This window comes from Sabethes cyaneus, chromosome 2 (assembly GCF_943734655.1).
Source record: "Sabethes cyaneus chromosome 2, idSabCyanKW18_F2, whole genome shotgun sequence".
NCBI classification, from domain to species: Eukaryota; Metazoa; Arthropoda; class Insecta; order Diptera; family Culicidae; genus Sabethes; species Sabethes cyaneus.
This window is the reverse complement of record NC_071354.1, coordinates 48,039,580-48,065,716: the sequence shown is the minus strand read 5'-3', so window position 1 is coordinate 48,065,716 and position 26,137 is coordinate 48,039,580. Positions and strand designations below refer to the sequence as shown.

General features: G+C 40.2%; 1 protein-coding gene across 1 annotated transcript; it reads left to right on the top strand.

Moving 5' to 3' along the window:
* Positions 1-1,859: 1,859 nt before the first annotated feature.
* LOC128736957 (CD151 antigen) lies at positions 1,860-25,480 on the top strand. Its single transcript, XM_053831475.1, has 4 exons — positions 1,860-2,366; positions 24,248-24,487; positions 24,549-24,944; positions 25,017-25,480. Exons 1-4 carry the CDS (start codon positions 2,304-2,306, stop codon positions 25,386-25,388), a joined length of 1,071 nt encoding a protein of 356 aa, XP_053687450.1. The 5' UTR covers positions 1,860-2,303; the 3' UTR covers positions 25,389-25,480.
* Positions 25,481-26,137: the final 657 nt, after the last annotated feature.

The window sequence follows — 26,137 nt, the reverse complement described above, 5'->3', positions numbered from 1 at the left end:
ATAGGACCCCCCCTCCTAAAGTGGGGAGGGGTCCCAATTCATCATTGAAAAAAAAATTGTCTCCGAAAACACACATATGCCAAATTTGGTTCAATTCGCTGGATTAGCTCTCGAGTTATAAGGAAATGTGTATTTCGTTTGTATAGGAGCCCCCCCCCCACTTAAAGTGGGGAGGGGTCCCAATTCATCATAGAAAAAAATTTTGTATCCAAAAACACACATGCCAAATTTGGTTCCATTTGCTTGATTAGTTCTCGAGTTATGAGGAAATTTGTATTTCATTTGTACAGGAGCCCCCCCTCTTAAAGTGAGGAGGGGTCCTAATGCAACATAGAAAATTTTCTTGCCCTCGAAAACTTTCACATGCCAAATTTGGTTCCATTTGCTTGATTAGTTCTCGAGTTATGAGGAAATTTGTATGGAAACCCCCCTTCTTAAAGGGGAGAGGAGTTATAATTCCCCTTATAAAGAGGGGAGGGGTCTCAAATTACCCTAGAATAAATTCTTGTCACCGAAAACACCCACATGCCAAATTTGGTTCTATTTGCTTGATTAGTTCTCGAGTTATGCAGAAATTTGTGTTTCATTTGTATGGGAGCCCCCCCTCTTAGTGGAGGGAGGGGTTTCTAACCATCACTAAAACCTTTCCTGGCACCAAAAAACCTCTACATGCATATTTTCATGCCGATTGGTTCAGTAGTTTTCGATTCTATAAGGAACATACGGACAGACAGACAGACAGACAGACAGACAGAAATCCTTCTTTATAGGTATAGATTACATAGACATGCATATGTATTGATGATAACTGCCATAGTGTTCTCAAAAAGTTGAATTATGTTCCGCAGGCTTGTCGAATTCTAACTCAAATGACAAATGAGATGGTATAACAAAGGTTCTTTTCACCAATAGGTGGATTAAATCGGTTTTTTTTATAGATTTCGTGCAGAATTGAATTCTCAAAAAATTTGCGAACATTTCATAAAAATGTTGTCGGCTATCTCTTTATACAGATCGTCAGTAGCTTTGTTCCAGTTTTCGAGCAATTGTAAATATAGTTTCAAAAAATGGCATCTTCTGACACGACATACGAGTCAAATTACCTAACTCGGCTTGCATAATTAAGCTCTACATAAACAAAATTAGCCAACTTTCTAATTGGTAAATTAGTCAAGGGCCAACGAGTATGTTGATGGAAATATAAAATTCCAAACTTCCATGGCTACTAATTCTGTTTATCATTTGCAAAAGCACTGCAGCTAGCCTCACCACAGTAACACTAATGCTTATGAGTTGAAAATCTCATTTCGGACATAATTTACTAGGTACAGCGAATCTTGAACTTAGAAATGAAACTGAAATTCAGTCATCGTTATACGACAAATTCTAATTACTATTATGATACTGTAAGTATTAAACGTGATGTCCAGGTGCGATCCAGACCGAGTTTGTTTTCCCCTTTGCAACCTGCACCGATTCAAATTTATCCGACCGATCTAGCTTACCCGACAGACCTACAGGTGAGCTCTCATATTCGAAACCCCTCGTAGTTCAACAATAGCCTCGTTGACTGAAAGCTTCTCAGTATACCACCCAACCGACTGATAACTGTAATTCAAAAGATTCATTTGATTTTCCTATGCTCCTCCGCTCCGTTGGTCACCCCATCATCATCGCCATCATCATAAGCGCAACAAACGGACACCAAACAATACGTACCGTAAAGCCAGCACGCGATCAGAGCCAACCCGGGGTTGGCGCAGGTGGCGCACGCGAGCGGTCCGTTGGTCACTCAGGTGCACACCTCTTCGCTTTTGGCGTCCGATGCGCGGTGTCTTTTTTTCTGTTTCCAGTCAGTTCTTTGTCGGCTTTTGCGTTGTAACGATCCACTCCGTAGCTCCGTAGCCAAACCAAACTCCTCACCAAAGTGATTCCACGGGGGGGCACCGCGGATGTTGAAGTTCTATTCTCGACAGAACCTCCCTAGAGGTGTTGGTGTCTTGTGCTTTCCCGGATACCGGAGATCCGAAATGTGAAACCTCTAGATGATCTTGTCAACTGTATAAGATGAATTGTGCGGTTGTAATTTACTAGTGACAAAGTGTACTACATATTGTGCACCTCCGGCGAGGTCTCCTCCAGATTCGGTCGGAGGAGCTGACATCAGAATCAGAAGTGTCGGAAGAAGTGGTGTCTAAAGTGTGTGACCGTGTGCCACGTGCCGCCGCCGGCCCAGTAATTAGCTGTGCATTACCGAATCAAATTACACTGCTGGCTGGGGCGCGGGAAGGCAAACGGTGATCATGAAGCTGAGCAAGATCTTCAACCATAAGTTTGTGCTTGGCAGCTGCAATCTAATTTTCATGGTAATGATTTTTGCTCTTGTTTCGATTTTTCTCTTGCATATTTTTTTTTTATTGATTTGAAATTGTGGCTGTCATGTTGTTTTGCACGGTTGTTATTTATTAGTGTAGGGCTTCTTTCGTTCGTTCGTTCGTTCGATTCGCTCTCTCTTGCGTGATTGCGTTACAAGCTAAGGGCTTATGATGAGAGCATGTTTTTTTTGGGGAAAAGTGTCCAATGAAATCGAGAAAAACTCCCATTGTGTAATTGGTTCCGGTGGTTTGACGGGGAGAACAGGCTGGGTCACGCTTCCGGATGACCAACAATCATCGCTGCAGAAATGTCGCTTTTGTTTGTGCAACTTCCGATTGTCTGATTGTCATTTGTGACTGTTGCGAGAACGTTTGACAATTATAATTGCATATATATTTTTTACGGATTGTTTGCTCATATGGCATTCTAGAAAGTATATGAAGAGGATGTAATTGACTCGTGCTGAAGCAGTTATTTGAAAATAAATTACTGTGTTTAGTCGCATGTGATGAGCGTCAGTTAATGAATATTACGACAACTAATCGAGATACACTGCATTTGCATTTACGAAATGTACATTAGCGATAGCACTATGTGCAATTTATCAGTTTGATCAATTATTGTGTGTGAAATTGATGATCACAACAGTGAATGTTTTTGCAAGGTGTGTCAGTTTTAAATTATAGTGAAAGGCATATAAAATTAAGTCAATTCATCATTTTTAAATCGCTCAGACCTGCATTTTGGGTAGACAATTCCTACCAAATTTGAATATTTTTAACTAATTTGCGATCTGAAAACTGTTTTTTCAGTTCAAAATTACTCATAATTAGACATACAGATTCTTTACGAATAATACAAAAGTTTGTAGCTTTACCATTTACACGGTCGATATAATATATTTGATCAAAGCCATGCTTTCCATGCATACAAACCAATTTCAATTTCGGCACCTCCAGATTTGCACGCAACATGGCCAGGGAAAAAACTTTACACGCTGTCCAAAATCAGCGTTTCAGCAATGCACAGATTTATATTGGATAACCTTAAAACTGCAACACTATAGCTTGCGTGAGTGTTCAAATATTTTGCACATGCACGCTCGGAAGCTCGGAACAGGTACGTCAAAGAAGCCATTAACCACTTCATACCATAATGTTTCGTTTTTCTGGGTGGCACCTTAACCATTGACTTCAATCATAAAGTTTGTTCGCTAGAAAAAAAAGATTGAATCGTGTTCACTCAATTCAGCAATCATTGAAAATATTGAATTTAACATGTTAACATTTCATTAAGGAAGTTACTATTTAACACTGAGTCGTACTCAGCTCAGAGCCAAACAATCAATGGAACTCCGACCTTTCAGATAAAATTTTTAGGTTGAGAAAATCAGGCTAACGGATCTATTTCTGTGCAATAAATGAATTTGTAAAAATACTGGGGGTTCCGGAATCAAATCATCCATTTGGTCCATTTGGTTAGTCCATTGAATGAAACTAGGGTTTCAAGTATTATTTTTGAGATTGAACAGATCGTGCTACGCATGTTGACTTCCGCTCGGCTCCCCAAGTAACACTTGCAACATGTTTTTTTACAAAAATATTCAGAAAACAGTTACATTTAAGTTATAAATGAGTTTCATGGAAAACAATATGTTATAAAAATGTTTTATATCGGCGTTAGACGATGTTTTCAGTCAGAATGCCAGGTTAAAGTTGTATTTCGGTTGTAAAGCTAAGCTTTTATAGATCATTTACAACTGAGTATTCGCGACTACGAAAGTAAAAGAGTTTTTTAAGCCTGTTCGCACTCACACGAAAACCCATGTCGAATTGACAAAACTTGCGTGAAAACAAAAGCAAAAATACTTTCTTCTCTTTTTTTCTCACACAAAAATCAATCAAATATCAGCAACTTCGTAGTTGTGAATTGCCGGCATTGAATACCGGGCGAAGCGATGACGATGAGTACAGCGCAGATCAATAACTTTGACACATTTTCACAACATTGCAATATTTTGTTGAGCTTAAAAGCTCCAATTTATGAGTTTTTCGAGTATTTTTTGAGCGCAATTTACAGTGTGATACATATATATTCGTACCAAAATCATTTTATGTTTGCAGCGGCATATACAATTAATACAATCACACTAAGACCATGTGTGTTTAGCATCATGTTCATGACTTAAGTGTTACTGTACGTAGTTTCATTGTCGTATTGTATCTTGTTCGGTGTGCACGTACCAGAATTTGAGTTACGGTCGTTGATAATAAATAACTTGTTGAACGATGCTATATGCGGTACTATTTTTCGTGACCTCAAACGTCACGGCATCCAAAGAGGATTTGTATACTATACACTAAAAGATTTCTCGACACGGGATCTGTTGAAAACCGTAAAACAAACCGGAAGGAAACTAATTGTTAGAACTGCAGAGGTCAATAAGTTTATTCTAGAACGAATTCGTCGCATTTGTGACCGGTCCGCATGGCAGTTCAGCTGAATATCAAAAGGAAAACTCTTCGTCAAATTTTGAAAATGGATCTGCATATGAAACCATTCAAAAAACGTACAATCCATGGATTAATGGAAGCAACAAAACAAAAACGGCAGGAAAGATGCAAACTGCTGCTCTGTCGGCACGGTGTTTCAGAAGCGATCTATTCTGATGAGAAGTTGCTTGTTCTTCAAACACCGCATCATGCTCAAAATGATCGGTTGTGGTCGGTTTCGGAATGTATCACGACACCAAAATTCATCAACGGCAGAGGTGGGCACCGCTAACCGAAATTTTAGCTTCGCTAACAGCTAATCCGCTAAATCAAAACGTTAGCTTCGATAACCGCTAACCGCTAAATCAATCAACTATTTAGCGGAAGCTAACGCTAACCGCTAACAGCTAAATTTGTTAGCACTGTAGAATCAACATTACTGCGAAAAGCGCTGATTTCGGCAATAAAAGAAATTTTTGTTTCAAAGGTAGTAATAAAATTTCAAGTTTTTAGTAAAAATACAATGAAATCAGAATAAAGGGAATTAGCAGGCAGAAAATTTGTAAAAACATATTTTGTTGTTAATAATTTTCCTTGGTTGTTGTGAAAACTTTATTGCGTTGATACTTGGCCCAACACTTATGAATTTATAAAACTAGTGATGTCCGAGAAAATCGAAAAATCTCCCTTGATGTTTTCAGTGAATGTAGGAGGCTTCGAATTTTTTTAAATATCGATTTATTTGAGCCCGCGTACAAAAGTAGTCCTCTACGGACTTGAGACAGCAACTTTGTTTACGGAAGTGTACTTACCGTATTTGAACGAAAGGTATTGCGAACTATTTTTGGCGGAGTACAAAGTGATAGCGGAGAGTGGCATAGGCGTATGCACCATGAGTTGTAGTCACTATTTGGAAAAAAGTTGGGAGACTACTGTGAGCCGGCCACATCGCAAGGATACCGAACGATTGTGTAGTAAAATCTGTTCTCTACAAGAGCCCCACCGGCACCAGGAATAGAGGGGCCAAACGAGTTAGATGGCTTGACCAGGTTGAAGCCGACTTGCATGTGCCGAGACGCGTAACGATTTGGAAACGAGTAGCCCAGGACCCAGGGGTGACATTGCGATTGTCGTTTCGAGTGATTTTGGTTCGTTTCGACCACGTTAAACGATTGGGCGAAACGAACCAAAATCACTCGAAACGAGAATCGCAATGTCACCCCAGAAGTACAATGGAGAGGAATTCTTGATACGGTAAGAGCCACCCCGGCTCTTGGCTGGTAAAGTACGTACAAAAATTTGGAATTTGGAATCCTTCGACCGAAGCCTGTGTGATATTTCTCACAAATTTTCCTTCTGCCAAAAAAAAGTTAGCGGTTTATTTAGCGGTACATAAATTTAGCGGAAGCTAACAAAAACGCTAACGGTTATAAAAATTAGCGAAAACGCTAACCGCTAACCAAAATGTTAGCTGAGCTAATTAGCTGTCAGCGGATTAGCGAAATTGTGCCCACCTCTGATCAACGGTCATGGTATGGGGAGGAATTTCAAAGAAATTGAAACTTCCTCTATTATTTATTGGCAAGGGTGTGAAAGTTAATGCAAAATACTATCTGGAAACGGTCTTAGACCAAAATTTGATATCTTACGTTCGGGGAATGTATAGTGAAGAAGATTACGGCTTGCAACCGGATGGAACTCCAGCCTACACTGCAAATCTTGGGAAGATGTCGTGCAAAGCCAATCCGACGGATTTCATATCGAAAAAGGAAAGGCCTCCAAGTTCGCCTGATTTGAACCCACTGGTTTTTTGTATATGACGGTACATGCAACAGAAGCTCAAGGATTACAAATATCATAATTTGGATGTATTTAAGTTAGTTCAACAAGATATGGGATGATATTCCGATGGAAGTAGTGCGTGCCACATGTAACGACTTTAAAAAGCGTTTGAAGCGTATTATCCAGTGTTTGTTTTTGTTCAAATACATATGTGTCACACTGTAAGTTCTTTCACAAATAAAAATTAACTGTGAATCAGTTGTAAGTTAACGCAAAACAAAATTCATACAGTAAAGCTGTTCAATGGTTTCGAATTTTTTGGCTTCGGTGTGCTCATTTGTACGCAATCTTGTATAAACATGATCGAAGACTGGTCCAAAATATAATGAAATAGATCATTATTTTTGTATCGTAGACTGATTTTATGAATAAAAGGGACATATAACATAATTAATATGAAATATTCCACAGGTTTTCAAAGAGATTAGCATGTTTTGTAAAATTGTTTGGATTATTCGAAGGCTATAATGTTGCTTTGAATGATTGATGAATTACCGAAATATATTTTAGTGACTTTACTGGTGCAGTAAGCAACGGAGATGTAACTCCCGCATCGATGAGCGAAGTTAAAGAAGCCAAAGAGGCTGAAGAACAACAAAGCAGCGGGAAAGGATGCAATTGGAGCGGAACTTATTAAAATGGGCCCGGACAAGTTGGCCGGCTGTCTGCATTAACTGATTGTCAAGATTTGGGATACGGAACGACTACCGGAGGAGTGGAAAGACGGCGTTATCTCCTCTATCTACAAGAAAGGCGAAAAGCTGGATTGTGAGAACTACCGAGCGATCACTATCCTGAATGTCACCTACAAAGTGCTGTCACAAGTCATCTTCCATCGACTATCGCCAATAGCCAACAGATTTATGGGACGTTACCAGGTCGGCTTCATGGAGGGTCGATCTACAACGGACCAAATCTTCACCCCGCGGCAGATCCTCCAGAAGTGCCGCGAATTCCGAATCCCCACGCATCACCTGTTCATTGGTTTCTAAGCTGCATATGATAGTGTAAACCGACAAGAGCTATGGAAAATTCTGGACGAAAACAACTTTCCGGGACAAACTTACTAGACTTATCATGGCTACGATGGATGGGATCTAGTGCTGTGTGAGATTCTTGGGTGGGTTGTCGGACCCATTCGAATCTCGCAGGGGACTCTGACAAGGAGACCGTCTTTCAACATTGCGTTTCAAGACGTTATAAGACAAGCGGCGGTCGGAATGCGGGGCGCGATTTTCAAAAAAATGGAGAGTTTTGAGCTTTAGTTTTAAACATCACTTGGTAGTAGTCCTTTTAACAACTCTTCGCAGTCGATCACAGTGTTTTAGAAAAGAAATGACGGAATCTCTCTATCCCAACAGTTCTTTGGAAGTTCGCCAGAAAAAGAAACAAAGTATCCTCGTTGCAGCAGATCAAAGATTCTTCACAATACCCAAGCCAATTTGATATCTGTGATAGTGAAGTGAGCTGTACTGTTCGGTTGGATATGATTCTATGCGTTCATCTCCATGTATGCGCATGTTTGCAATAACATTGGAAGAGTAGTGAAAAGAGAACGTACTGTGTTGTGGCAAGCAAGTGCTATTGAGAAAAAGGGATCGAATTGGTAAAATGTCTTCAATAAGAAAGGATTCGAACAAAAACTACAGGTATACAGCCCTAAGGGTTGTATGAAAGGGTGACGTAGGACTATATCGGATCATTAGATCAAAGACTAATGTAAACTGCATTTCTGGCATATGTATGTTTATAAGAATCTGTGAGTGCCATTGTTTAAGTGAATGTCTAAAAGAGAAGAGCGAAATATTCAGATTCAATTCTTCATTGAATGCAATGGTGGCTTTGAATTGAGACATAGATATTTCTTTTAAAAATCACTTGTGTGTATCATAGAGGTTGAAATAGTAATGAATGACCAGCCCACAGATTTAAAAAAATATGATTATGCGTAGCTTGACATGTTTCAATAATCTTACTTTAACTTGCTTGTGGCCTTTAAAAGGGCCATTGGTTACAAATAACATTAACAAATAACAAGCACATTCATCGCAAATATGACGTGCCATTCGAATGTCCTTCTTTTTTGACATTAATGGCAATAGGCACGTAAGTTAGCGGCGTCGATTCACTGTCTCTTGGTCCGAAAAGGTTTTACTAGTTTACTTTCACAGCATACCGCTTGTTTCATAGCAGAAAATATGGCACAGGCGGTCCTTCCCAGCGGCTTTATTGGTCTTCAGCAGCCCGATTCCTCGTTTGACTTCTTGGAGATCAGGTGCTAGGACATTACTATCTTCCATGGGCGCTCCTAGGTTAATTTCCATTCCGCCTTCTTCTGCTACTTCGCCATTGAGGTGTGCATCGAAGAACTGCTTCCACCTATCGACCACCTCGCGCTCGTTTGTAATTAGATTCCCTCCCTCGTTCCTACACATGTCAGGTTTCGGTGTGTAGCCCTTCCGAGTTTGGTTCACCTTCTCATAAAACTTGCGCGTGTCATTAGCTCGGAATAGTTGCTCTAATTCTTCACGATCTCTGTCGTCCTTTTGGCGCTTTTTTCTCCTCAGGATCGTGGTCAACTGGTTCCTAGCTCGTCGGTATTTGGCCAGGTTCTCTCTAGTGGCAATACTTAGATAATTTTTCCAAGCATTTTTTTTCTCCACTGCTTGTAGGCATTCCTCATCAAACCAATCATTTTGTGTAATCCGAGGCTCAATACCTAGTGCCGCGGTAACGGCCTCTCCGATGGCCGAGCGTGTTCTGCCCCAACCGTCTTCGAGGTTTGAAGCACCTAACTCCTCCGAAGAAGGCAGTGCCTCATTCAGTACTTGCGCGTAGTTCTCGGTAGCTTGTGGGTTATCTAGCTGCCTGTTGTCCAGCCGAGGAGGGCGGCTTTGACGTGTCCGGTATACGGTGGACAGCTTTGAGCGCACATGTACCTAGTAACAGTACAGTAATGGTCAGAATCAACATCCGCACCCCGATAGGAGCATTCGTGATGTTAGAGAAAAACCGGCCCTCTATGAGAACGTGGTCAATTTGGTTCATTGTACGTTGGTCAGGTGATCTCCAGGTGGCTTTGTGGATATCCTTGCGCGGGAAAAAGGTGCTTCGGATCACCAGGCCTCGGGAAGCTGCGAAGTTTATACATCGTTGGCCGTTACCGTTTGTGTCGGTGTGCAGGCTATGGGGTCCTACCACCGGTCTATACATTTCTTCCCTATCGACCTGGGCGTTCATATCCCCGATGACGATCTTGATGTCCCGTGACGAGCAGCTGTCGTACGTTGCCTCCAGCCTCGCGTAGAACGCTTCTTTCTCATCGTTGGGTCTACCTTCGTGCGGGCAGTGCACGTTAATGATGCTATAATTGAAAAAACGGCCCTTTATCCTCAATACACACATTCTCTCGTTGATCGCCTTCCAATCTATCACGCGATCCTGCATTCCGCCCAGCATTACAAAGCCCGTTCCATGTTCGTTGGTAGCGCCACCGCTCTGGTAAAACTGGGCCTTTCCGCCACGGATCTTCCATACCTTCTCTCCTTTGCGACAGATTTCCTGCAGAGATACGATGCCGAGTTTACGGGGTTCCAGCTGTTCAATCAGCACCCGCTCGCAACCTGCGAAATCTAGCGATCTGCAGTTCCAAGTCCCGAGTCTCCATTCGTCGTCCTTGTTCCGTCGCCTAGGTCGATGCCGAATATTCCGCTCCGAATATGCTTGAATGTTGTTAGTTTTAATTTAATTTAGGTGTGTAGCCGTACTGGGGCAACACTACCGAGTCTCGCGATGAGGCTGCCATCTTATAGTGCCGAGACTCACTATACCTTCTTCCCGGTTAGTATACGACCTTAGCTTCCACCGGGGTTGGTTACCCGATCTCCGCTAAGGTTGCTCGTATTCCGGCTGGTACCACGAGGAGGTCGGGATCGGGGTTGCTGGATAAGAGGCTAACGACCACTATCTATATTCCGCATTATCCAGCCGTTTACTAAACTTAACCAGCTTAAAGTACTCCACTAACTATTTTGGTTATACAGAAGATTAGACTGAGAAAATAAAATACTGCCAAGAAAATGACAGGGTCCCAAATTTATGCATGCACTAATGTCTGGAAGGTTGACATTGGACAGGCGGCTTTCGTGTCTCATCCGTGGCATAATTTTAAAGGTTGTATTTGAAACATTGTTTGCCTTTGCCTCGGTGCGCGTCGTCGGTCGGTCACCGGCTTTCATTGGTGACACATCGGCAAGCAGCTAGCTTGCGACTCATAACATCATAAACATAAAAGTCTATCATGATTACAGATTTTACCAGTAGCGTTTGTCCGATAAACAGTATTCCCACCATTAATCCACGCATCAATAACCTATCTGATGGACGAAAGTAGACAATGGAAACCACGACTCAGAAATTTGAGAATTCAACATTAACAAACAGACCATTTCAGGTCCACCATTTAAATTTGCTGTAGAGTTGAAATTATGAATTTCTCACATGTAAGAACACAATCCTTTACCTTTCGTTACTCGCGCCAACTCCGATTTATAGGCAAGCTAAAACGTAACAGAATTCACTCGAATACTAATGGCACTTGGTGAAAAACTTATGGAACTTTTTCCACCATTTGAAAGATCTTTGTCTGCGTAAAACAGTAATTTTATTTATTGCTGGATTCCCGAGATATACCGAGATAAAGTCAACGGTTCACAGGCGTTGTACAAAATACAACAGCGCGAGTAAACCTTCCGTTACTGAGCAACTTGGGAATCTATTATATGAAATTCGTACAAAAATCACCGGCCTTGACATTGGGAGACGAATTCCTCTACATTCGTAGTCCTACGTCAAGCCTGGGCCCGTGCCACTAGGCATGGACCCTTGTACTTTTTCTTGTTTCCGAAACTGAGGAGGCCCATGAAAGGACGACGCTACACCATTGAGGAAATAAAGACAGCATCGAATTGCATTGAAAAAACATGAAACTGATCGCTAGAAGTGTTTTTTCCATTCCAGACTGGAAGAAAATACTACATACGGGTACGGCTATGTTCTTGGAGGCGACAAAATCGATAAGTCTTAGGCTTATTTTGTTGGTCAGCGGATATGAGCGCTGATTCCCTACCGATTCACCGATGTATCACCGGTCAATATTGCTCCTCGTGGTCGCCTCCCAGTTGGCTTTGAGGTATGAAGCTGGCCTAATAAGCCAGACGTCGTATGTTCGAATCTCGAATTGGGAGAGGCTGTTAGAGTTAATAGGATCGTAGCAGCTGACCCTGCAATTGTCCTGCACTCTAACAGCTGGCTGCGAAGTCTGTCGTGTGACTTTGGTCGACCTGCGCCTTGAATGAAAACACCGATTACAATCTAGATGTCATGTTTTGGGGAGCAGTAATCTAAGATATTTGTATATAGTAGATTAAAATTTAATGTATTTAAAAAATTGTTGAACATTTAAAAAGTATCAAGCATTGTCCCACTGTACGTAGCTCTACGCCAACCCCGGTTCTTGTCCGTAAATAAGATATGCAGACCTTCATATCGTTATTCCACAGGAAAACACAATGCTGGGAAGCCAGTAGCGGCAAATGAAGTAGCTGCTTGGTACTGAATAATCTCGCACCTTTCTTGATCGGTAAATTCTCGTGTTTTTGGTACTTTAAGAATCAGAGTTTGTCTATTGAGAATGAGCTGCACATGCTCGAGCGGCAGACTTTAACTGCGGGCCGTATTGTCTGCCACCACGGCATTCGCTTTTTAACCTTTCTCACTTCTTCGATAACGAACCCAAAAAGTTTCTGTGTTCATAATGTTGAAGAACATTTATTCAGACCGCCATGTCTCAGTCTCAGTTGCCATGTCTGAAAACCTATCGAGCATCTTGCGCGATTTTAAATTATTTGTCTAAACGACACGAAAAACTGAAATGTATAGACCGTAAGTAAAAGTCCCAGAAACAACTGAACCACTTTTCCGGTAAACGTTGTATGTACACATAATTGCATAAAAACACCAAATTTAAATGAACAAGCATCAAATGGCAATTATTTGATTATCTCATCAAATTGCGACACACATAGGTTAATGCAAAAAAAAAATGTTTCCTTAAGAGGATGCATTAGCGCATTTAACGCGCCTTGACAGTGGATGAGCGAGCTGCGTGTACACTCACTTAAAGGCACACTGCCATATTTCATCGAATTATCTTCTTATCTCGTTGTGTTTTTGTGCAACAGTTGCACAATCATCAGTGGAGCAGTAAACTTTTTTCTCGTTAATGTCACTTATTGCTTCGGAAATGGCAGAAAAACTCTAGCTTATGGAATATATCGGTTGGTTCTTTACACTTCCCAGTTTTTTGAAAATATTCAATATTTTTATTGTTCTTTTTTTCACAAATTTTGTTAAGAAGTTCATAAGATGTATGCCTATGTCAATTTTTTTTATTTGATTAATAACTTTACCACTAGTTATCAATTAAATTAGTTAGATAAGAAAATTTAACCAACAGAGAATTCAAATGAAAATCAAAAAGGTGTGAAAAATGGGTTTAAAACGAAGCAACTCCCTGCACGATTTTGTGATGCTAATGCCTCTCACCTGTTTGTCGGACATCAATTATGTCTTTAATCTTCCTCATTGTCATAACAGCTCCGTAACTGCAACGGAACGGAATCCCACACCATCTTTCATCTTTATTCATTGACATTTGAACAATGTTTTGCTTCGAGTGCTACCTGACGTACGATGCAGAAAATGGCTGGCGGCAATTTCGCTTTCGTGAAAGTGAAAAACAAAAAATGTCAAAAATGAGTAACCCCGCAAACCGTTCCCTCCTCGTTCAGTGATGCTGCTGGGCTGGCGCTGCCTACCGCTCATGATGATGGTGTGACGGAATTCGGTGGAAAATCGCAACCGCCCATCACGAGCCTCCCGCGGCGCGGCGGTATGACTATAAAAGCAGTGCTTTCGAACAAATTTTTTTATTTTTTCTCATTGAAATGTATGCAATTAGGGCAATGCAAACTGAAGCTAAGTTTTACTACGATCGACGAGGGTTTGATTGTTAATTGGATCAGTCAGTGTTCTCCACTTGCCGTATATAGTATATGCCTCCACTTGAACTATAGTATAGTTATATGAGAAAGCGTGGCAGGTGGGAAAAACAACTACCGAGTCGTTTGTTACGGGGCTGATTCAGATGCAAATTCGACAACAAAGCTAATTAGATGAGACATTGACCTGTCCAGCTGTCTACTGTCACACCGTTTATTATTAGTATGCAATGTATGTTAAATACATAAATCTGATATTTTAGTCTGCCATTAAAGTAGAACAGGGGGAACCATCGTTCTAAAGGCCAAAATTATATTACACAATCGGTGAGCACAATTGGTGCAAACCAAGTTCACACATAAATATTAGGTTGGTTAAGTATAAAGCCACAATTTTAAAAATAAATAACTGTTTCCTCGAGTAAAATGACATGTTGATGTTGTTACTAGGATTATTTTAGTTTTCCTGTGAGTTTATTACAAAATTAACGTTTTACTTGTAAAATTAATTTAATATGAGTACAATCAAATTGAACGAATGACATACAGGGTGACTGATTTGAAGTGTTAGCAATGTTGCATTGGTACTATCTTTGCATGGATTAGCGATAGTGCCTTCGAAATTTGCAATTGGCCAAACTCTGAAATGGTGAGGAAGGTTAAGAAACGAATTCATCAAAATCCCATGCCGTGGTGGCAGACAATACATGAGCATGTGCAGCTCGTTCTCAAAGAGAATTCGGATTTTAACAAGTATCAAAGAAGCACGAAAATTTACCGATATCCAGAAAGGTGCGAGACTTATCAGTACCAAGCAGCTACTTCATTTGCCACTACCAGCTTCCCAGCATTGTGTTTTCCGGCGGAAAAACGATATGAAGGTCGATATGAATCTACGAACAAGAACGCGGGGTTGGCAGAGAGCTACGTATGTACTTACTTAACCCTCTAACGGGTAAGACCGTCTGTAGACGGCCTTCGCTTTTGTAGCTCTAGAGCCACATACAAAATATGTCTTGAATTGACAATATGTTCAGAACAGATTTCCTGACATGTTGATACTAATATCACAACATTCTGACCATAGCATAGCATAGACAACCGTATACAGCATGGGTGGCTGATATGATGTACCCGTAAGTACACCATACACCTGGCCATGTCCTTACGATTGTAGAAATGGGTACGTTAGTTGACCACCTACTTTAAGAGGATGCGCAAAAACTCACGCAATCTTCATAGGTGTTCTTGAACCCAGTATATACGATATGGGGTCAGTCCCGGTGTATTGGTTAGCATTCACGCCTCTCACGCCGAGGACCCGGGTTCAAATCCCAACCCCGCAGAAGTCACGAATGAGCTAAAAGTGTTAAAGTGACTATAATCTAACAAAAAAAAGTATATACTATATGAATAAAATATTAAAAATAAAATTAAATGAAGCATATATGAGAAAAATAGAACAATCTCACCATCAATCCTTCGAATGAAAAAAAAATTGCGTCAGTTTCCTTCATCTAATATCCAATAAGTAATTTAATTTTTCCTTACGATATCCATGTGCATTATTTAAGCTTGTTACGGTTAGAGGCTTAATTGTACAATAGGAGGTGCTGGAGCTAAAACGAAACAAATAATTAAAATAATATATTACACTTACCTGCTACCAAGGCCGTGTGGCTCAACCGTCTGCATCTGGGAACCACGCGGCATTGCACCTCCTAGTTTAGCTACTCAATAGAGTATTACCGGCTATGGCCACGTGGAGGCGCTAGGTAGGAGCTTGGGCTGGCAAAAGCTATGTTGGTCGCTTTCTCGTTTGCCTTCCCCATTTCATACCCAATATCACAACATTCTGACCATGCGTTCAAAAGTTATCATCTTTCAAAAACAAGAATTCCGAAAAATTTCGAAAAAAATTATGGTGCGAATATTCCCTTTTTTACGTTTGAAGAAGAAGGACATCTAGAACAAAATGTTCGATCTCAAATTTTTCCTATGAGTAATTTACATGCTTTTTTTTTTAATTTGTGTATTTGTGTAGAGCATATTAGTCATGAAAAACTAAAAAGAGAAATTGGACTATTTCATACCTAGCGGTCCTCCAGATAAATATTTTGCCATGAAAATCAACACTCGAGCTTCTTTTGAGTGTACACTGAAGTCGCTTTTTACGCGGTTTTTTTACGCGACTATTTTTACGCGGTTTTCGGAATTTACGCGGTTTTGATTTACGCGGGACGTATCCTTCGCGTAAAAAGCGACTTGAGTGTACTTTCATGATAAAGTAATCATTTGCGTTTTTACCATGTTGCCCGTTAGAGGGTTAACGTTGTAAGTAATTGTATGTGTAATGATGAAGATTGTTTAAATAATTGTAATGTTTTATAAGAATAGTTACTCCGAGGATGAAGGCATAGATCTTCGAAACGTCAGCCGAAAACGTAAAATACAGTTTTCGTAAGAAACCCGAGACCGAAAAACCACAACTTTTAATGAAAATACAACGGTCTATTACAATTACCTTAGCGAATAAGTACAGATTAAAACTATTTATTCGTATATACCGTGAACGTACCATATTCTGCGCAGTTAAGACATTTTTATAATTCTTCCGCTATTCTAAGTATTCTAGATTTGAATTAACAACATGGATAGCAGTAACGTGTAGTGTTACGGTCTATAATATCGGGTAAAAAATATGGGAATTATAAGTCGACCTGCAATTGAGTATATTTTTCGTTTTGTAAACTTATCCACGGTGCCTAATTCTGCGCACTTTCTTGCCCATGTTCCTAATTCTGCGCATGTTTGCTCCTAATTCTGCGCACCCAAAAAGTGAAAATAAATACTCCTGCCATGCTGTTTATGTCTTTATACGCTGAAAGCACACCAAAAAATCCGGCATTAGCCATTACCATAATTAAATCCATGATCCGGCCTTCTTGTGCTGTCCGGGTGGCAAAGGAATATTGTTATCAGTTTGATTGCCTCATTTTAAATATTTTATTCTCGATAATGAAAAGGGCGAATTGATTCAGGTTTTCTGCATACTGACGATTACACTGTAGACTAATACTAAAAATTGTGTTTTCATGTAGAAACCACTTCCCCACTCTCTGACAGCCCCATGAGGTTGGACATTAAAAAAAATGGAAGACATGGTTTCATGAATTGGCGCTTCTAGATTCAAACCCCGAGACACAGCACAGGATGCCAATCAATGCAAGTTAAAGATTCTACTTGAATTTTCATGCTTCAGCCATTTGGGTGAGGTTGCGTATTCTTTCGCGATTTCTTCGTAGGAGACATTACTGCGCAGAATTTGGAACATGAATAAAAAATCTGTGCCTAAATCTGCGCATTATTGCATCGCATTTTTCTAAGGAAAGCAATGCATGCAATCACTCATTTTGTCTAAAACATGACTAAAACTAATTATTCTTTCAAATTACGTTGGGTAATTTGATGATTGCAAAGAATTTCGATCATAAATTGGTTAATTTTCTAGAAGGGCAATCTTAGCATTGGTGCTAACGACGATGTTTTCTGCCATATAAAATACCTTCTGTTTCACGTTAAATTATTTCGCTCTCAAATATTTTGGCCCGTTTGGGAATAATTGCGTAATATTGAACAGATATTTATAAAAAAAATAAAGCAATGATCATAGTTATGCACAATGTTAAAAAATACTTATATAAAGAAAAATGCGCAGAATTAGGAGCTGCGCAGAATTAGGAGCGGTCACGGTACTTGCGACTTATCAATAATCGATATTCGACTGTTTTTGATTTCATAACTACATTGGAACACAATATTCGACTTCTGCCCTTTAAATCCTTTCATCTGATAATTCCCATATTATGAGGATTTTGCAATATTTCCAGTCATGTGCGGGCATTTTCAGAAAACCGGTAGTTGCCATCTTTAATTCCAAAATGGCGTCAGTACACGATGGATTATCGTATCCCAGTCGTCATACTATTTCACCAATACCCATTTTGTGGGGGTTTTGATATTTACAAATTTGGATAGAGACCACTATGTTGTGGAATGTTTTGGGGATTTCAGCTAAATTATACAGTAAAGATTTGTATAACGCGGTGGTGGTGCTGTACGCTCATCGCGATATCTCAGCTGTCCATCTATACCTATAAAAAAGGATTTCTGTCTGTCTGTCTGTCTGTCTGTCCGTATGTTCCTTATAGAATCGAAAACTACTGAACCGATCGGCGTGAAAATTTGCATGTAGAGGTTTTTGGGGCCAGGAAAGGTTTAAGTGATGGTTAGAGACCCCTCCCTCCACTAAGAGGGGGGGGGGGCAACCTATACAAATGAAACACATATTTCTGCATAACTCGAGAACTAATCAAGCAAATAGAACAAAATTTGGCATGTGGGTGTTTTTGGCGACAAGAATTTATTCTATGGTAAATTGGGACCCCTCCCCTCTTTAGAAGGGGAATTATAACTCCTCTCCCCTTTAAGAGGGGGGGGGGCTTCCATACAAACGAAATACAAATTTCCTCATAACTCGAGAACTAATCAAGCAAATGGAACCAAATTTGGCATGTGGGTGTTTTTGGAGACAAAAATATTTTCTATGATGAATTTGGACCCCTTACCTTTTTAGGAGGGGGGAGCACCCATACAAACGAAATACAAATTCCCTCATAACTCTAGAACTAATCAAGCAAATGGAATCAAATTTAGCATGTGGGCGTTTTTGTAGGCAAGAATATTTTCTATGGTGAATTAGGACCCCTCCCCACTTTAGGAGGGGCGGCTCCTATACAAATGAAAAACAAATTTCCTCATAACTCAAGAACTAATCAAGCAAATGGAACCAAATTTGGCATGTGGGTGGTTTTGGAGGCAAGATTTTTTTCTATGGTGAATTGAGACCCCTCTCCTCTTTAGAAGGGGAATTATGACCCATCTCCCTTTTAAGAGGGGGGGCTTCTACACAAACGAAATACAAATTTCCTCATAATTCGAGAACTAATCAAGCAAACGGAACCAAATTTGGCATGTGGGAGATTTTGGAGTCTTGAATTTATTTTATGATAGTTAGAGACCTCTCACCCCTGTGGTAGGGGGATTTGGACTCTCATACAAATAAAACAGAATTTTTTGCGAAACTCAAAAACTAATCGAACTTGAGAAATTCGAGACTCTTCCATAAAACATTAGTCTATAACAAGACCACAAAAGCTATCTATAGTAACACTAGATCATTCAGGACGAGACGGCCGCGAGTGTAGCCGGTGACCCGCCGTCGGAAGCGCCGCCCACTGGGAGAAGGCAACTCCCCGCAGAAATCTCTACTGTCTAGTTTTATTTGTTTTCCTAGGTCTACCTGGGTTTCCTGGAACGAGCGACAGCGAGTAAGGAGAGGATCGCGAAATGGTACTTTCCACGAGAAAGTTTTCCGTGAAATGGTACATTCCGCTTAAGGTTTTTCGCAAAATGAAATTCGGCGAAATGTTGTACAATCATGGCGAAAATTACTACCCGCTTTCTGGCTATGTAATGAGGGGACAGGGGAGTTGTTTTCTACTTTACTGTGAGGAAAAATTGCAAATTTGTATATTAAACTACCCATTCCAGGTAACTAATAAGCCTTAACGTAAGCAGCAAATCAGCGTACCTGGCATTTTATACTGCACGTTGTTGTATATTAGCTTTTTGACTGCATAGGTGTTGTAAATTAGCATCTAAAATTGTATTCAAATTCTTCGTGTCGCTAGTAAGTTGTAAATTACCATCGTCAGTACTATAAGAAGGTTATCAGTAAAGTAGCTGTATGTTTTGCCAAAATAGCATTTAAGTAGCATTTAAGGCGACTTAAATGCTTATTGGCCTACATTTGAATAGCATTGGTGATGCTTATTAGTTACCTGGGAAGCTTTCACAGTTCTAAGGTTGAACTCCTCAGAAACTTACAAAACTCGAGATTGTGACAAAGATCATCCGAGATTCATGATTTATGTACAACACAGGTTATTTTGTGGCAATACGAAGTTTGTCGGGTCAGTTAGTTAACCAATAAAGTACAACTTTTGGTACACTGTTAGCATGTGGTATAACCTAGTCAACTACTAAAAATCTTGGTTAATGGACAGCTGAGATATCCCGATAGGCGTACAGCACCACCACCGCGTTATACAAATCTTTACTGTATATGAAATCATAGTGGTCTATGTACATTGCACAGTGGTCCAATCAGCGAAATACGTGATCGTATGATATTGCGCCGAAACGTGAAGTTTTCCGCATATAGTGTCTTTAGGAACATTTCTTGGTATAATAAGACCCTTCTTGTGAGAGAAATCTTTGGGTGATTAATTCTCTTAAAAGTGAGATAAGAAATTTATTTTCTCGTACATTCGAGATAAAGGTTTGGTATTTTCGGCAAAGTTGTAGTAAATATCAATGCAAACAACTTTGTCGAAGACACTATACTTGTATCTCTTCATGGAAATTATCTATGAAGCGTTATTCGTGAACAAACCCTTTAAAACAGTTTTTAAACCTTGAGTTATTCTGGTCAACTTTTACGTGTTCATAGTGTTCTAGAAAGTTGTTTATCTTGCTAAAGTCAACGTTTTTGTAGAACATTATCATAAGTGATTTTCTGTAGTTTCGGAGATTTTGAACATTTTTGATGAAAAATAGTACTACTTTGAGCTTAAATATTTCCCAATGTGGCAAATGGTGGCAGACCAAACAACTCCTACTTAAAAGTACAACAAAAAACCTTTAAGATCAAGTGTCAATTGACTGTATCTGTTTGTATCCTCAAAAGTTATAGTTGTTTTAATAATCCTTCTCAGTCATGTTTATCGAACAATTAAAATGTACTTCGGATGCAATAAACGCCATTTTGTTTATGTTGACAATCTCTTTCTAACAAGTTGAGTTACCAGTCATTTTTTCGCCTATTTTCGAGTCGAAAATAAATGTAGACTGAAAATTATTTGACGCAATTAATAACAGAAAAGCTTCCAAATAACTAACTTAAGTCCATTTTGTTCAATACCTTCGATTGGTGTCTTTTCAAAAGATCCCACTCATAATGGGCTAGTACCAAATGGCAGAAACACAAATGGTCGAATCACGAATGGCCGAAACCCAAATGGCCGAATTTTAACAACAGTCACAAGACCGAATTTTCTCGGAATGACTTTTTAGTCTATTTAGTTTGAAAACATGAATTGACAAGCAGGAAACAATTAACCTTACTCAAACAAAAAATAAAATAAGCAACATATCTTTTTGTTGTACTTTTAAGTACGAGTTGTTTGGTCCACCATCATTTGCCACCTTGGGAAATATTTAAGCTCAAAGTAGTACTATTTTTCAACAAAAATGCTCAATATCTCCGAAACTTCAAAAAATCACGTATAATAATGTTCTACAAAAACGTTGATTTTAGCAAGATAATCAACTTTTTAGAACACCTTACTTACTTTACTTTACTTTAGTGGCAACGGTCCGTTACCGATCCTGCGCCGAACGAATTATAGTCCTCCAGTACCGTCGGTCCTGGGCTGCCGTTCTCCAGTCCCCACGAACACCAGCTGAACGTACATCGTCTTCGACAGCACACACCCAACGGGTGCGGGGTCTGCCTCGGAGTCTACGGCCTCTTCCTGGTTCTCTGCTGAAAATAGTTTTGGCTACTCTTTCATCGGGCATTCTGGCCACGTGTCCAGCCCACCGCAGCCTGCCACATTGCACTACCTTCACTATATCAGCATATTTGTATACTTGGTACAGCTCGTGATTCATGCGTCTGCGCCACACTCCATTTTCCATTTTGCCACCAAGTATAGATCGCAGAATTTTACGCTCAAAAACCCCAAGCACTCGCCGATCAGCTTCCTTTAGCGTCCATGATTCGTGTCCGTAAAGGGCCACCGGGAGGATTAGTGTTCTGTAGAGCGCCAGTTTTGTGCGAATTTGCAAACTACGGGACTTCAGCTGGCTACGTAATCCGTAGAAAGCCCGATTCGCGGCTGCAACTCGTCGTTTCACTTCGCGGCTTACATCGTTGTCACATGTCACGAGTGTACCAAGGTATATAAATTCCTCCACTACTTCATATCGTTCCCCATCTAACTCCACCTCGGCACCAACACCACTTGAGCTCCCACGTTCCCTACCAGCACATATTCAGCCGCCCGTTACGAGACAGACGCTGTGTGAGCCGCCCCTCACCTGGAGAACAGGCGCTCTAGTTCGCACCTCCTAGCTTAGCTGCTTCAGTAAGTACATGAAGCATTTCCGGGTAAGGCCATCGACCGTCATCATTTGACTTAGATCTGCGTGGAGGCGCCAGGTGGGAGCTTGAGAGAGCCAGAGCTATGTTTGACGCTCCTTCCAGGTAACTCTCTCCATTTCATACCCTTTTTAGAACACCACGAACACGTAAAAGTTGACCAGAATAACTCAAGGTTTAAAAACTGTTTTGAAGGGACTGTCCATGAATAACGCTTCATAGACAATTTCCATGAAGAGATACAAGTATGGTGTCTTTGACAAAGTTGTTTGTATTGATATTTACTACAACTTTGCCGAAAGTACTAAACCTGTGTCTCGAATATACGAGAAAATAAATTTCGTATCTCACTTTTAAGGGAATTAATCACCCAAAGATTTCTCTCGCAAGAAGGGGCTTGTTATACCAAGAAATGTTCCTAAAGACACTATATGCGAAAAACTTCACGTTTCGGCGCTATATCAAATGATCACGTATTTCGCTGTTTGGACCACTGTGCATTGGTATGAATGAATCGCATATTTCAACAAAAGTTGGGTTTTTTATGTATTCTCATGTTGTATCCTTCTATACCCTTCCCATCAGAACAGTTGATTTGGTGAAAATAATTGAATAGAATTTTTTATGGAGTTTTTTAGACAATTGCGTCTCCTGTAAAATTTGCTAAATGGTCAATAGACCACTATAATTCGGAACGACTCAATTAAAACACGTGTAATAAAAGATAAAAGGGCAACAATCTACCAATTGCGAGAACCATGCTGCGAGGAAGAACATTTCTAAAAAGTACTCAATTTTAGAACCAAAACTTAGAAATTTAGATTCGGTTTGACCAAAACTATGATTGCAGAAAATATTAATTGCATTATACCGGACAGACGCTTGCTGTCTAATCCGCTACCTCTCGTTGGACCACAACTACCAAAACACCATTCGTTTTAGTAAACCGGACAAACTCTTGGATTAGTTATTTGCTTGAGATCGAGTCAACGTAACACAATGCCTTGGATATTGGAGATTTCGACAGCTCTTTTGCGACTCAGTCCCTTAAAAAAATTAAAATATTTTTAAAATACTTTGCAGTAGATATCTAAAGCTACTTCTACTATATTCTTAAAGTTAGAACTTAAATTTGCAGCCTTCAATACTTATGTTACTTTATATTGCGATATTTCAGGTCGCGTTTGTATATCAGCTTTGCAACTAAATCATGCAACAACACGTTTCACATAAACCACATTTTGATGAATTCTAGTTTATTTACAACCGAAGTTTGAATGTGTCCTTGATAAAACATCTGACTGTTTAAGAAAACACACTACATCACCTCTGTGTGATTCAGATATCATCCCACACCTGACTCGGGAAGGGTTTAGCTACCATTCAATCAGTCTCGCATTATGTGGCATCCCATCGAATTGCCGATTTCGTTGTTACCATCACAACGTGTGTTGGAGTCCAGAAAAAATTTTTTTTAACAGCTTGCTTGGATCTAGCGTTACAGTCAGACATAAGGAAACTATAAATAAGGCTTTAAGGCTATAATGGCTTTAATTTGGGACGGGGCTAAATTGATCAGCCAATCCATAAGAAATTGTTACAGGCAACAGTGAAAATTTCAACTTTTTCCCCCAAATTCATTATGAATCACTTGACCTACCATAAGAGAACTCGGCCGTGTAGAAGCTTTGTAATTGCGATCGCAGAATGGTACCACAACTGCTACCATCAAACCACCCAATATCGTCTCCAAAGTGTTATTACGATCGACAAAACTGCGAGGCGCAAACATGCATTCGGTTTATAGTACAGTGGTATCTCCATAACTCGAATGATCGAAATGAATTACTGTCTTTATCTTTTTACTTTCGTCGTGCAGATTATGTCGAGCACAGTCGTGGTGATTAGGAAGTAGACACGTTTAGACGTAGTAAACCAAATTAAAAATTTATTTTTGATCGTTCACTGTGGTAGTTTAATTGAAGTAATTTGACCAAATCGCAGATTGGCTTTTAACGATCTGCTGTGTCCATTTTGGTGTTAGCAATATTGGCTTTTGTCTATCATTAAAATACTTAGCCTTCCTCATATGCACAGAGAAAATAAAATGCTAAATTGACTCTTACGAAATTAACCCACCAACTGAATCAGATTCATGTTATCGTTTGTTTTTAATTGATCTCTTTCAGCTATGTGGAGTCACACTGCTTGCCACCGGATTCTACATGTTCACCGACGCTCCTCGGATATTGTTGTCACGTCTCCTGATCTCTACAACGGAACAGCACCGCACAGCCCTTTCGGAACTTGAGCAACCGCTGTTCTACTATGTTGCGTTGGGACTAACAATCGCCGGCCTAGTGGCCATCACTGCGTCTCTGCTAGGCTGCTGGGCTTCCTGCATGAACACCTATTGCATTCTAACGATCGTAAATATTCTTCTACTAAATATTAGAAATACAATTTCTAATTTCTACAATTCCATTTCAGTATTTCCTCATAATTCTGTGCCTCTTGATTGCCGAGTTCGGTGTGTGTTTGATGATCACTGCTTGGCCGCAGTGTCTCGGTCTCAACCTGGACGAAACAGCCATGGTGAAGGCGCTGCAGGGAAGCTACGGCGTTCCCGGTTACGAGCAGTTCACCGCCGCCATGGATCTTGCTCAAACCATCTTCGAATGTTGTGCCGTCAATACCGCCATCAACTACGACACCTCACTTTGGAAGCTGCAAAGTTTAGGCAAAAAGGAACTGACCGTTCCACTCACTTGCTGCAGACTTCAAAATCGTTATGAGTTTTCCGCCTATCTAGATCCTATCCCGACAAATTTGACACTTTGTCAGGCACTGCAACCGCACGACTACGAAGCCAGTCGACACCTGGATGTAAGAATTTAAAGTTGACAGGATCGTATCCCATCTCTAATTATAATCATTTTTTTTCTACGCTGGTTTTAGGGTTGTCTGCATAAGATCGAGGTCTGGTACCGAGAGCAGTACTTCCTCTTCCTCTGCGCGGGTCTTATCGTGGCCGTGGTAGAGTTTTGCGTTCTGCTTAGTATCATCTTAAGCTGTACAAAGTTGCCACGCAAGATCGGTACCATGAGTCCGGAAAGGATAGCTCCTTCCGGAGCGCTAATGCGACCGCCCGGTGGCCGGCTCGGTGTACGGGACAATATTTACGAACGCGATCTACCGACACCGATTCCGGTACCAACGGTCCGTGAGACGTACCTTCAACCTACCAAAGATTATACCAAACCACGGCACGAGATTCCATTCAACACCGGTTCGCACTACTATCAGATTTCCAAGAGCTATTTGGTTTAGATTTCATAGCATTAGGTTTTTGTTTAAGCTTAAGTCATAGTTTATGACAGATATTGAATAAGCAATTCGTACAAATAAAGTTTTCTAATTTAGGCGAAGCATTCATCTATTGAAGCAGTGCTGATAGCAGGCTTAGCGCATGGTTGTTGAAGTCAATGATGGAAAGTGGTCCTAAGACGGAGACGAAAGCAGACACAGCAGATTAAAATCCACTGCGCGTAGATAGTTGGGTAAGTAAAGTATTTGGAGTTCTACTGCATAGCGGCATTGTGCAGTATTCTGCTAGGAAACTTCAATAATAAGTCATTTCTCATGGTAAAAACAATTAAAACAGTTGAAATTGACTGGCATAACCTTATTTGGCCTCTCCCGGCATCTCTACTGAAATCAACCCATCGTTTTGTTGATATCATCTGAAAGAAACATCTACACAAACTTATAAACGCAAACAACGGACTTATTCTGCAAGGCGAATGACGTGACCAGGGATGGGTCGATCACTTTGACTGAGTTGTGATTCATTTGACAGTACCGTCTTAACGGGGCCAAATATGACAAAGTTATATATGGGCCATTTATAGAACAGGTTATTGTCTATAATTTTGCTGAACAAAGTTCTGCTGTATCTTTGGTAGTTACGGTGCTACAATGCTAGTATCTTATTAGTGACTAAATAAACATTCATTTAGTCACTGATGAGTTACTAGCGTAAAATTTAATAAAGCATATCGCTCATTCAATAGCGATTA

Excerpts from the sequence above, each read along its gene's own strand:
- LOC128736957 (XM_053831475.1), top strand. The coding sequence starts at position 2,304 with ATGAAGCTGAGCAAGATCTTCAACCATAAGTTTGTGCTTGGCAGCTGC. Across the intron at positions 2,367-24,247 it reads GCTGCAATCTAATTTTCATG|CTATGTGGAGTCACACTGCT; the intron begins GTAATGATTTTT and ends GATCTCTTTCAG. Across the intron at positions 24,945-25,016 it reads AAGCCAGTCGACACCTGGAT|GGTTGTCTGCATAAGATCGA; the intron begins GTAAGAATTTAA and ends CGCTGGTTTTAG.